This window comes from Camponotus floridanus, unplaced genomic scaffold (genome assembly GCF_003227725.1).
Source record: "Camponotus floridanus strain SB8 unplaced genomic scaffold, Cflo_v7.5 scaffold1, whole genome shotgun sequence".
NCBI lineage: Eukaryota > Metazoa > Arthropoda > Insecta > Hymenoptera > Formicidae > Camponotus > Camponotus floridanus.
In genome coordinates, this window is record NW_020229214.1 from 5,263,435 (window position 1) to 5,278,215 (window position 14,781).

General features: G+C 31.2%; 1 protein-coding gene across 5 annotated transcripts in view; it reads right to left on the bottom strand.

The window, feature by feature from the left end:
* LOC105256501 (atrial natriuretic peptide receptor 1) overlaps window positions 1-14,781 on the bottom strand; it is a 90,029-nt gene that overhangs the window by 5,779 nt on the left and 69,469 nt on the right. For all 5 annotated transcript variants that reach the window (XM_025411207.1, XM_025411176.1, XM_025411150.1 and 2 more), the window contains 4 exons: window positions 7,085-7,234; window positions 4,782-4,974; window positions 2,877-3,051; window positions 1,402-1,500 (listed from right to left, as the gene is read on the bottom strand). In XM_025411207.1, coding sequence (XP_025266992.1) covers window positions 1,402-1,500; window positions 2,877-3,051; window positions 4,782-4,974; window positions 7,085-7,234 — 617 coding nt within the window. The remainder of the gene's footprint in view (window positions 1-1,401; window positions 1,501-2,876; window positions 3,052-4,781; window positions 4,975-7,084; window positions 7,235-14,781) is intronic.

Consider the following 14,781-nt stretch of genomic DNA (forward strand, 5'->3'; position numbering starts at 1 on the left):
TTTACATACAATCTTACTTTTAAATTTTAATTTAAACTGGATTTATGCGTAAGTGAAATTTCCAGACTAGTTAAACACAAACGGTATTAAATCACTTTGCATTAGGATTCTAAAAAAAAAGTAAGATTTATTTAAACTCAAATTAAAATTAAGATTAAAGTGAATCAAGAGAGAGTAAAGTATTATTTATAATTGCTTTTTAAAACTTTATCTCTGAAAATCTTTTTACTTTCTTTCAAAAGAAAATAAAATAAACAATAAGATTAAGGTATATTGAATGTTTTTCATTCTCAGAAAGTCCTTTTTCAATCTTTTCGATTATCTTTTATAATTCCAAAATCAGTCAATCTCTTTCGATTACGTAAAAGAATCGATCGATCGAAAATCCGCATTACAAAGACTAGTAGTTATAATCGAATAATCCGTTTGTTTGTGTAAATAACACAATAATACACGATGCCTGAAAAACTGTCACGTTCACGTTTCGTGCTTGAATGCGTGTTCGATGATCAGCATAAAGAAATAAAAAAAAAATCTCGAAAACAAAAAAAAAAGAAAAATTGTGAAACGCGTCGTTATGCAATCTATCGCTCGGAAAACTCTTTTTAACGTGCGTGATATAATTCTCGCGACGCACACAAAACGTGCTATATGAAGAAACTCGATAAACAGCCGCGTGGCGCCTTGCGGTGCGTCCTTGCCTCGACGCCGGCACCTAGAGATCCTTGCGAGGGAGAATCACCGCCCACGTGGCATTAAACGATACACCATACACTCGTGCATGTATCATGAGCGTGTCGATAAACAAGATACAGCATGCAATCAATTTCATCGTTGTGTGCTGCCCCTCGTCAAGCAGCGATCGAAATCGTTATCGCCGATCCGATTGAAAAAGTACTCGAAATTATTGGACTCGTTGGCAGATATTCAAAATGAATTGATCTCCTCTAATAAAAAGCTATTAGGGCAGATCGATCAATTTCTTTTCTAATAAAAAAACCACTACGAGATATTAACGATGCTTAATATCGATCAAAAAGTAATTTCTAAATCATTCAAGTTATATTTCAGAATTATAATCGTCGAATATATTAAACTAAATCGACATACTATAACGATTATACAGGAATTGCTACCAGAAAGATTAGCATGTGGTTATGGCTAATCAATACTTATGGTTGCGCTTACGGCTGAAAATGAGGTAACCACGAGGTCGGATCTCTATGGAAACACTTGAACCAGAGTCGATTTTCTCTTAAGCGTTCGACCTTGCTCTCTTGCGTCGCCGCACCTTTACTTTTCCCCTTTAATTACCGCGCACGTCTATAACTTTGTACCTTCACGTTTTCTCTATTACAATCCCCGGCGTCCCTTTCAGAGAATGATTGAGTTGTTAATTACCTTCTCCGTTACTCTCCATCCTGGAGGCTGTGTTGACGGTGTCACCGAACAGGCAGTATCTAGGCATCTTAAGACCAACCACACCGGCCACACATGGTCCTGTAAGCAAACACGTGTACGACCCACTACGCCTACGCCAATTTTACTTTTGGCATCGCATCAGATTAATTTAAGATTGGCCACAAGACACGTGGTTTAGAAAAAGAAATATAAATGTATAAAAATCATCTGAAAATTTTTCTCTTTTCTATCTATAAATTATTTATTCTCTTTTTTTTAGAATAAACAAAGTTTAATTTAATCTTTCAGATTCCCTTTGAAGAAAAGATTTTGTAAAACATATATATTTTAAATAGCATTTAAAAATATCTTTCGGTTTCTTTTATCATTAACATAAATTTGGAAAAAAACATAATTTAACATAAATTTGTTGTTTTATACCATTTTTCGTTCTCACTAACAATACTGAAAAGATTTATTATATTTATTCACCATGAGAAAACTTTAACGAGCAATTATTTTCTCGAATGATTATTCACTAGGCGATACGAAAGCAGCGTTGCATTTTAAGTCCATTTAAAAAGCAATTAACTTCACCAACTAACTGTCTGACGTAAATCATACAGAATTATTTCTTCTTGCGAACAGCGTAATCTAAGTTTTATACAATCTGGAAGAATGTTTGTGCATTTCAAAAATGAAATGATATTCGCACGATAACGATTTGAAAAAAATTGTACAGAAAAGTTTGGATAGTGTCTGATAAATAGAGATTTTCGTTTCGTAATATTCCGAGTGTAAATTCTCAAAAGTTACCATCTTGTGACTTTCAAAATTAATGAAAATAAAATTTGAAAAACGCAAAAATGTTGTTTATCGGAAAAACACAATAATTTAATCTTTCGTAGTGGCAGATATAATTGTCGACTTTTCAACAAATCCATTTCCAATCGTTCCAATCACATAAAATATTTTCAATAAAAAAAACAAATAAATTCTAGAAAAAATTTTCGCTAAAAGTTATTTCAAAATATCGTGCTCCGTTTTTTATTTAATTCATGTTACTCGTGTGATATCAATCTGTGCAACTCATGCTTCAACCTTCATTACATGCAAACGAAAATCAATTTGTAATAAAAAGTGAAAACTTTCGATTTATAATATCGTTTTTTAAAATATATTGAAAATATTCTCGATATATAACAGAGAACTAGGAAATCTATCTACGAAACAATAATGAACAATAAAATGTGAAGAAAATTTGATCCTCGAAAATAAATAATAATACAAGTTGTTGTCAAACTTTTGATCTGTCGCTAAAAGTAAAGTTAAAAATTCTGAAAAACAGTATATGTAAGTGGTATACAAAACCATAGAAAGAGTCAAAATTGCCACGAAACCTAGGATCATGTTAAGACTAATCTTCTTCCGTTTTACGTAAGCGGAGAGATATATGTGATAAAGTGTTGACTCACCAGAATGCATGCCAATGCGAAGCTTCAATTGCTCGTTTGGTCTGTGGCGAATACTGAACGTCATTACCGTATCCCTGAGAGCTAAACTCATCCTTGCAATCTCTCTGGCGTGATTCATGCCATTTCTCACTGGTAATCCCGATACAACCATATAAGCATCCCCTATCGTTTCCACCTGAAAAGAAATCGAAAGAAATTTCTCTTTAATAAAAAAAATTCAAGGCTGTTTTTCCGAATGTGATCCATCGATTTGAGCATCGTCATTTATATTAAATTTAATAAAATATCTATTTTATACGAGAATACCTTTATGTGAAACATTTCCACGTTAAATTTATTTATCTCAGTTTATTATATTTTCTATTCGAAATTAATAAATTAATTACGAGGAAAAGACCGTAAAAAAGAAGAAAAGACTGCGAAACATTTTTATGTATGACAAGGACACTAAGATGTTAAAAGTTTTTAATATCAAAGAGAAATAGATGATCAAAGTAAGTTTAAATGTAGAAGTATTGCAGAATAAAACACAAAAGAATATTATAAAAATAAACAAAAATTATTAGATTTTTTATCTTAAAAAAAATCTTTACAATTGTCAATATAATTGTAAAATAATTGAAATTTTAAAAATTATTATAACTGTACACCTATAATAGTAATTTATTTAAAACTGAGAGTATGTACAAAAAAGTATATAATTCTCTTCTCCAAAACAATAGTTTTGAAATATTACATGACAGTATGAATAATAAGCAAAAATTTATGATTAACACTAATATTTAATATTCTAAAAAAATAGAGAATATTTGTTTAATCTGTAAGTAGAAAAAAAAGAAGTAAAAGAGGTAAAAGCTGCTGTAGGAAGGATAGGTATATATAGTCACGATAATCATATACCGGCTAGCGTGCTTCACTAAGGGGTGCTTTTTAGACTGTAAAATTATAAAAATGTTCTCTGAAACTAAGACACTAGCGTTTTTTTATCGGTCAAAAATTCCGTGTGCTTTCGGACTCGCTTAATGCAACTATTCTTTTTTTATTAATTAAATAATATGTAAGATATTCTTTCGCTCACACGATAAAATATTATTGCGAATTTATCCTACGTAAATATTATATATTACACGTGCTTATTTATAAATTTTAATTTAATTAAATTTTTATGTATCATATGCGATACTTTTTCTATCGTTTCTATCGTTCTAATTCTAATTTATCACAGACGCTATGGCACTTGAATATTTTATCAGTAATAAAAAGATTCTCAGTTCCACGCGCAGTAATCTCGTTCTTTTCATAGAAAATCGCTCGAATCAAGGCCAATTTGTCTTCCGGAATTACTGTGTTTATCTTTATTTTTCTCGCGTTGACCTTAACGTATCGAATATCTCACGATAAATTCCAAATAACGCCACGTGGAGTACTTTGTAAATATAGAATCAAGATTTCTCAGGCTTGATTTTAACGAGAAATACGGTATATTGCTCGAGCGGTATTATTCTGATGATCTTTAGTTTGAGAAAAAAAGCGGAAAAAAGCAAAGGCGTAGAAGCATAAAGAAAAAAAAGAGACCGGAAGAAAGGGAAAGAGAACCGTCGAAGCGGGAACCAAGTTTCCTAATTGAAGAAGTCAGATTCACTCGCGAACGGGAAAAACTCGAAACGATCAACGCTTTGTTCATCATTCTGATAAAACTACGCTGGAAAAACTTGGATATTGCGAGTATATCACGTGCCATTGACGATACCTCGTTCGCGTGCGAACCAACGAAAGTTTATTCCACGAGTCAGTGCGATGTCGTGACTTTGTACTCCCGTTTAAAATATTCACCCCTTCGACCAAGGGATCGAATGATTTCCATTGCTCTCCCGGATATGGTTAAAGCGAGTCAATACTACTCACCTTGTAGACATCGAAGTTCTCGATAATGGAGTCAAAACACGTATAGAGGTCATTCAACAGATCGACCACCTGCAGAGGCGTGCTCTCAGCTGACAGACTCGTGAAACCCACGATGTCGCTAAAGTAGATTGTCACTTGGTCGTATGTCTCAGCGATTACGCTTTGTCCGAGGATCAGCTGCGACGCCACCGATCTGCAAAACAAACATGTGCCTTTCATAGACGGCGGGGAAAAAGGTCGAAGGAATAATAGACAATTTCGAGGAGGCTAATGTGATAAAATGATTTGGATATTATAACATTATAGCATTAAAATACTCTGGTCATTTCAATTTTGATAATAAATTTTTGTGAACTCGATTGTTTTCTTTTTCTTTTAAGATATGGAAAGCATAATATTTTTTTCTCACGAACAACTTTTGTAGAAAAGATTGATTTTATGGCACATGATGGTTTTAACACACGATATAAAACTGAGTTTCCAAAAGTTAATTAAAAAAATGACCATGAGCGAGATTAGCGCTTCCCACACGTTCCTATTAGATTTTAGATTTAAAACGCAGTGAAAAAGTTTTAATTGACATATATACTCTTTCCTTTGACCAGATTAAAAAATCAATATATGTAGATTAACGCAAATTAATAGGAATTATAGATAGTACATGATATAATAAAAATTAATACATTTTGTGTGTGTGTGTGTGTTATAATATAGATCCTACTTGTACAGTTCTGTAAAAATAAAAATCGATATCACCAAAATAAACAAAAAAAATGTTATTAATCACATAAAAGCGCAATTCGAATCATTTCGCAAAAATCGATTTGTGCGACACAATAATGCATCATAATGTAATATCGATTAAATGCGATGGAATGGTTCGCTAACTATATTATTGGCGCTCGACAAAAGAGTTATCACTCACAAGGGACAAGCGATGATAAAGTTTCCAAAGCTCTCAACAAAATTTTCTCGTGCGTCTCTTTTATCTTCGTAAAGTTCATTAAGGTTTCGCCCACTTGCTCGCGAAAAGTTACACAAAGTATGTTTAACCGCGTCGCGTAAAACGAGATATTCTCATTTTAAAAGTGAGTAAAGCCTCTTTCCATCGCGTATATCCATTCTTTGAAGAAAAATCTTTGAAGAGAAAATGTTTTTGACGTTTTCGCATCGATATCACGGTATACTCGATCGACCACCGATTGCTTACGTAACGTTTTCAGAAAAATGGAAAACCCAGCGTTGTATTACGCTATAACGACCGTATAATAATTATGCGGATGACATGCCACTTGCATCGTGTTAACAAATCATCTCAAAGCTTCTTGTGTTTTGCGTTATCCTAGTCGTCGCACGGCCTTGAATACATATAATGAATTAAAACGACACGCAATTTCTCGTATAATTAATCTCATCGCAGTCCCGCGGATTATATTTCTCGACTGCGCTCTCAGAAAACTATTCCGTCCATTTTCTTATTGCTTTACGCGTTTCTATTTTATTTATCGCATTTTTTCCAAATCAATTTCAATTTCAAGGTTGACCAATTTTCGATAACTCTTATCGTTCAATCATGCTCCGTCATTGAAGCAAATCGATCCGGTCGATTTATATCATATTCGGGCCATTTCCGTCGCACAATTTTACACCACGTTTGGAACACGAAGGGATTCCTCCAATCATTAATTTATATTGTTTTATTATCGTTTTAATTTATATCGTTATATCGCGTTTTCGCATTTTGATGTAAAGGATATTTTTTTATACCTCGATTATTATTCCTCGCATTTGCAGTAATTAGCGGTTTAATGTTCGTGTATAGTAAGCTTTCGTGCGTTGCCTGATTTATATCCGGCTAATTTACGTGCAGTGTTAAATTAACATATTTCTACCGATAAAGCCCAATAAATAATTTACGTGAGAAAAACGCCGCAGTGTTGCCGCAGACGCTGACACGAAAACAAATAAAAAATTAATTCGAACTGATCGCAATAAATTCGAATGTAATTTAATTGTTCAATTTGTTAAAATCAATCTGATAAACAAGCAAAATTATTAATAGTAAAATCGCTTTAATGAAACTCAAATATTCATTCTCTTTTTAGACATTAAAATATTCTTCAAATCAGGTATCTACATCAAATTTGTCCAAAGTGTTTGTATAATATAATTATCTGATATTTACAGCCTTCTACCAAACACGTAAAGTACACTCGGAATGAATTCTCCGTGACAAATACAGACAGAATAATCTTGTTCTTTCTAAGACAGCTCTCTTTTTATTTACGTTCCATGTAACTTACTTTGGTAGTAACTGGTAAAGGAGCTCCTCGCATTTACGTTTCTCCTCGAGATAATCTGCCGTACGTTCCTCCACCAATGTTTCTAAATTCGTGGCATATTGCTCCATACGAGACAGCAAATTGTCCAAGATATTGCTGCTCTCGTAGTCTCTGAAATGAACAAGCAAACCAAACATATTTCATGTTTAATCATAATTTTGCAAAGAAGGAAAGACTAAAAAAACAAGTAGTGAATCGAAAAAACTCAAATTGTGATATTAAATTTTTCCGCCACAATATTGAATATCGATAGAACGGAATATCAATCGTGAACAATGATGTGGCAGCTTCTTCGATTTAATCTATGAGTTATACCTACATCGCTCAATTCAGAGAAGCATTCACGATCGGATATATGGAGGATGGGATAAACCGCAATCGAGACACAGCGAGCCATCACAAAGACAATTAATCCAATCGCCGCGATTGCGGTCGGACAAACGTCATGCCTGTATCACGCAAACAGGTATGAGAGACCGATATCGAGAACAGTTTGTAATCTCCTGATAATCGACTCCTGTGAAAGTCGTTACCAAAGTAACCAATTTGCTTATAGATTATTGAAAATCAAATCATTCGAAAATTATATTGCATCTTTTGACAATCTACAAATGTTGAGATTATTCATCCTGTTTAAATCATAAAAAAATTATATTTATACTGAAATATACTGAATAATTATCCTGACCCTATACAATCAAAGAAAATGTTTTACATTTTTCCGACATATATAATATTGTACTTGCACACATTTCAATACAACTTGCAGCGTGATAAAAAAACCATCATTTCGGAATAAAACTCTGCATTTCTTAGCAAAATGAAAATTACGAAAAGAAAATTGCGAAAGAAAGGCATCCATGCTTTTTAGAAATAACATCACATCTCTACTAAGAAGTATGCAGAATTAACGGGTTGTTTTTAAGTTCAGATTCCTTTTGACGCAAAACTCAGGAAATCAAATAATTAAAAAACTTTGTATACTCAGTCAAAAAATCTTAAGATACAACAAGAATTTAGACAAGCATTAGCATAATTACGCGATAATTATTTTAACAAGTTTTAAACAAATTTTCTAAAAATTATTAATGAAAACTTGCAGGTAATTTATAAAAATTAATTATTTATTGGAAGAATATTAACATAAAAGATAAAAAAATATTAATACAAAAGTAAAAGTATAATGATAACAAATAAAATGACTAAATAAAATTTTACTATTTTAATATGTCATGGAAAATGTAATTTTTGTTATTTAGAATTATTTAATTAAAAACTAACCACGATTGCATCGACAGAGATATTGATTCCGTTGAAAATCGCTATGTATGAGTTTGAAAGATTTTTTCATTCATTTTTATACAAGAACGAATAGATCGACTATTTTCGATAACAAATTCTACTTCTCAGGTGATCGGAATAAATTGACATAATATGACACGCATTTTTGAGGATAATGAAAAGGGAACGCATGAAATATCGGTTTTCACTAGAATATCATTTAGTAGACGACGGCTATCGATTCTTCGACCGAATTTGACTTGATAAAATAACGAATTTAATGGAAATATTCTTCTGCAATAGCTTATGCGATGTGTGTGTGAGCGTAAATTTCTCCTAGTAAGAGGATTACAAAATGTGACGAATATTCAAATAATCGATGAGCGTAATTTATTTTCTCGAATGATATGGAAAAGTAGAACGCAATTGTATTTTCTTTTTCATTTAACAATCTTCTTTTCATTTAACAATCATTATTTAACTCTCGTGGCGAAGAATATTATCAAACATCATATATATTTGAATCATTTATTTTCACAATATAAACCCTGTTCTGAAAAATTTGCTTAAATCAATACTCCGCATTACTTAATATATGTATTTCTAACTTATTGCTTTATAATGTTTAAAATTCGCTTCTGCTACTGCTAAAATTCGTGCCTGCTTTATTTCGAAAGTAAGCTACTTATTGCAAAACTGCGAGAAAAGATATATAATAGAAGAAATAATATAGTTTTACAATGTTTGTAACATGTAAAAAGAAAACAATTTGTCCCATTTGATAAAAAAATATCACATTTATAAATATGTCTGCGCGACATAAATGAGTTTAATAAATAACTCGAAAATATCTATCGATCTGAAAATAAGACATATTATATTTAAGTAGATGAAAAAATAAGAGAGACTGATGCAAGATATATCAGACTTGAAATATATTTTAAGGCATAATTATGGTCTGAAAAAATTACAATAATTATCGTCTGAAAAAATTACAATAATTAAATCGCGAAAAATACTACTTTGATAAAAGCCGACGCCTCTATATTCTTGAATGATCAATTGCAGAGAGAATAATTGTGTAAGGAATAATTGTTAGACTTCTCATCCCCCTACTCCTAATAAGACGCGACATAATACAAACAAATATCGAACTTTGCGAGGTATGTATACAGCGCTAATATTTACTTGCCGTATCAGTCGCTCAATGAGAGTCAAATGAGCAACATGTGATCCGCTCCGTGCTTCATCGTATTATCTGTCGAAATATGATCGCGACAAATACTAAATGCGATTGTTTTATACGAACAATTAAAGTATCGATTTTTAAACCGAAGCGATAATTAATAGTTAAAGTAGTTATTTCATTTTCAAACGATTTAAAATGTATATTTCAACTCTAATTGTAAGTCAAAACGATATAGAATTACAAGTTACGAATTATTATTTTCTTATCATCTCTACGGATGTCATAATTTCTTTAACGATGTTTTCGTTCGAATATATTTCGCTTTAAAAATTTTCAGAGATTTAATATGTCAATTAATTGAGGATTGAGAACGCGTAATAATACATGTAGATGCAAGTAAAAAAAGATTATGATAAATTAATCTGTTTTTAATAATCAATTTAAAAGAATAGAATCTTTCACATATATTTATGCTGTCGTACGTTAAATATTTCGCGTAGAAGGAAACAATGTATAAAATATTCTCATGTTCGCCTTCGCATAGCGCGCTATTGTTTATACTTGCTCTGACCTTGTTTCTTGTGCGACGAAGTTCGAGCAAGCAGGTAGCGTCGTGAAATTCCGCGTTGCGTATTATCACTTGAAATACGATTATGCTCTACAATCGTTACAATTAGGAATAATCAGCGTAATTAATTAAATATCGCGATTAGTGGACTCACAAATATGTCGGGATAATGACTATTTGCTAGATGTTTCACGTGATTAATAATGCTTCACCGAAGTGTGGTAATACGAATGATCGAAATATCGAAAAATGATGTGTATTCGTGATGTAGTATTCTCGTTTTATAAAAATAAATTGTCAGGATTTATATGCGTTTAAGAAATATATACTGCAATATTGAATTACGTATTTTTTGACGTTTCATCGCGCATCTTAATTGACCATTAATTCGGCTCGTATGATATCAGGATAAAAAGTCGCTCTCATTCTCATATATTTTTCGGTTGTTAATAAAGTGACGCAGGATGGATTGATTTCAGTCGAGCGATATATTTAACTAATAAATATAAATATCCATAAATTTAATGTATGTACATCGTTATAAATTGTCAAAATGCGAGATTTATTTGATCGAAATCTGTGCGAATGGTTTACAAATCCAACTATATTTTCGAATAAGCGGATATTCACTTTCAATTTTAATTTGTTTATTTGTGCACTTATGTTATAGTGAATGTATAATATATTTATTAGTATCATTATTGTGTGTAATAAGATTCCCGCCGTGCCACAGGAATATCGTATAAAGTCTCGTGTGATCATAAATAACAATCTTTTCGCGAGTGTTGTGTAAGTGCCATGAAAAAGTACCAAACCAACCAGAAAGAGAAAATCCAAGAAAGCATCAGGCGAAAACGAAGCAATTCTGAAGCACTCAGGCATCATATCGGTGAGTGATAATTATTTTTTATTTTTTATAAATTTCAAGTAACATATATTAAAATTGAAATTTACAATAAGATGCGCAATAAAACAACAAATATATTGTAGATATTAATCAATACAGTTCAAAGAAAACATTATAACAACTATTACATGTTAATATTTTCAATTTGAGTTCAATTTCAATTTCAAAAAAGAATATAACATAAGAAGGATAATACAATCAAAAAATTGAAGATTATATTTTATTATAAAATATTGATAAAATTCTTTTTATTGCTCATCTAATCTTGGTGGTTTTAATAAAACATGATAAGCATTTCCGCATGTAGAATTAATTTGATCGATATCACTTCACACAGAGATAATTATTTCCGCAAATCAGATAAAGTCTTATAATTATTTTCGTATATAAATAGAATTATATATATGTATATTTAAAAAAATTTTGTTTTAAAAATATCCTAAGTTCTTTTTCATTGCTAGCAGAAAAATTAAAGCTTATAATAGAGTATCTCTTTTTTATAGCAATATATAATAGTTAATCGCGTTTTATTAAAAATTATAAAATATAAAAAAAGAACTCTTAAATTTATCCGATATAAAATTTACGGCGCGTTAAATGAACTAACTTTATTAATAATTATGGAACTAGGAGATTTAGACCTCGACGGGTTAATTTGCTGAACGTTAATTATTCATATTGCTGAGTGCGCAGGTAGCTTTTTGCATGGTTCACACAAGCGGCAAAATTCGTTTTGTACAATATCACTTTTCTGAGATTCTGAATAAATCCGTAAGTTTTTTCATGAGCTATGTACTTTTCAACAATATTTTCAAAAGAATTGTACATGTAAGGTTTTTATTTCTTTTCTTAATCTTTTTTGCTCAGAAAAAAATTCTAAAATCTTTCAAAAGAATCTCTTTTTCTTGCTTAGTACACACGGCTCTATATTCCATTTAATTGATATTCTTCATTGTATTTGTATTTTGCATTCACACATAATATCATTTGAAAAAAATAATTATTATCATGAAGATCGATTGTATATAATCAATCAGTAATGTAATCAATAACATATTTTATTTAAAACAATTTATATTTTACAACATATATTTTATTTAAAACAATTAAGCAATAATCCTATGATAAATTAATATGCAATAGGGTTGCATGAGAATTGATATTATAATCGATATTATTATCTAGGATTATAACTAAAAATAATATTTAATATTGTTTTATATAATTTATATGTTATATTTAAAATAATATATTGTTTTAAATTTACTGTAAAAATAGCTTTTTATTACAAAGAAAGATATTTTCTCTGTGGATGGATAAATCCAAACCGAGAGCGAGAGAACCTGCTGCCCTACTCGTAATCCGTGACTGAAATGATACGCAAATTGCTTCACTGCGCTGTCGCAGTAGTTATATAATTTATGAGACGGAAAATTTTGCGGGAAATCTCTTTACTTGCGAAATTGTATGTACGCAAAATCCTTCAATTAACCATTGTAACTATTAGTAAATATTTTCATTAATGAAACTGATAGTAAATCAAATCGAGTGGAACATAGTCGATAGTGATCATAATATTAAATATAAATTATGCAATTATTAATTTCTTTTTATAATTTTGAAAACAACAATAAAAGGAAAGAAATTATGTCGGTCATTTTGTTATCCAAAGAATCCAAGATTCTCGATAAGTATCGGAAGGCTCGCGTTTCACTTTACAATCTTAATATCAGGAAAAAGCCTCTATTTTCGTTATTCCTTTACAAAATATTGAACGTAATTATCTCCCTCGATCTAGTTTGCGACTTGCAGCGTAGCGCATGTGCGTTAATGTTAACGCCGAACCTATCGTATAAAGCGCACGTGCACGTATGTAGAGAGTCGCACTACATAATCGTCTTTCAAAGAGACACCGTAATTATGTTAGTTTAGAGAAATTGGTGTTCTACGCTCTCAGAATGAAACTCAAATGCAATTATTGCAAAAAATATCGCAAAATGATTTTATGATCATTTTCATCGATGGTAACTACGATGTCGTAAAACATATGTGAATAAAAAAAATTTTAAAAGCTTGAAAGACATAATCGACAGAAATAAGAAATAAACATTTTTTAAAATTATATTTATTATAATATTGTGTGTCCGCGAATGTGCATATTTTCTCATGAAAAGAATCGAAATTAATGATGTTTTCAAAAACGGGGCTCCAATTAAATCCGCAATATACAATGAGCGGTTTTGAAACTTTTGTGTAGAAAAGCGAGTATGACCACCAACTATAACTAACTTTCAAAGTTATAACTCATCATTGAAGTTAAACATGAACAACGCATGTGTTGCGATATACGAAGGAGAAACAAAGTGATGTTTGACATTGCACAGCGAATAGAGTCTGCACAACATGAAGCGTATGCATATATATGCGCCGATAAACTGAGATGTCTATCTCTCTCGCGTAATTTTCTCACTGATTCAAAATACGAAACGACATTTATTTTCAAGCTCATAAAAACAAAGAGTATCAAATTGCCGAAACGTAATCGAATCTTCTTTGTCCTCATTAGACTAGCGACTATTTGATGCACGAGCTACATTTTAATCAGCAGAAAAAACCTAATGAATAGAACATACACAGACGTGCTTAGTGATCAATCGCTCCTCTTTAAGCACGGTTTCTGTGCTGCAGCAAAATCGATGGGAACTTGTCTTCTACTGATCACACTATGTTATTTCATTAATTAAATGCTAGTATTACGTAAAGGATGCCTCTCCTAAATTGATTCAAAATATCTCACAAATGAAAATTCCTTGAGAAAAATTTGTCATGAGAAAACTATCATTTTTGCTGCTATTTTTCGATTTTCTTGGAATTTCTTAATCAAAGTTTCTATTTTAACAAATAGATCTTTTATTAATTAAAAAAAAATAAAAATTTTGTTTTACTTTAATTTTAAAAAATTTTTAAACTTAAATAATTGGCGGAAAAGCTCTTTCGAGCTCAAATATCTTTGGAATGCATTTCCTGAAAATTCTTGCTAAGAAAATATCGATCCTTTATTCAGGTTGAATATTCTCTATTAAAATACCTTTAATCGGAAAAAATTTATGATTCTCGCGTGACATGTGTACGCGAAAAAATAAAAAAAAGATTAACGTTTCTAGTCGGTAGTAAGGTACTCTCTGTGAAATGTTATGAAATATTTTCGATATCGATTTTATAGCTCGGGAAATAATATTATACAAGAGACACGAGTTTATAGCAGTCCTCCTTTGTGTGAAAAGGTATTAGATATTCCTCGCACGCACATTGCCACGCAGCTTTATAGAATATGACGAGATTTATAATGTAATATCGGCACGAAAGAGTTATGCATAAAACCCTAAGATTTCTTACGTGGGAGTCAATCCTCGTCTTAAAGAATTCGTGGACAGAAATTAAATCTCAAGGAAAGTTCCTGAGAACCATGATCTGCCTTTAAAACAAAAATATCGACAGTAACTCTTCATTACCGCGCAAAGTTAGTCATCTAAGTACATATGTACTTAGATGACTAGCTTAGTTAAATTGTCATACTTTGTGCAAGTCTGGCGACATTCAAGAAACGAAGGAAATTCCTCTCAGATGCTTGATCGATGATACTGGCTTCCTGCGCGCTTCTTTCCATTTCTCTCATGTACGCTTTACAAGTTGTTTGAATTTTTTAATTTCTA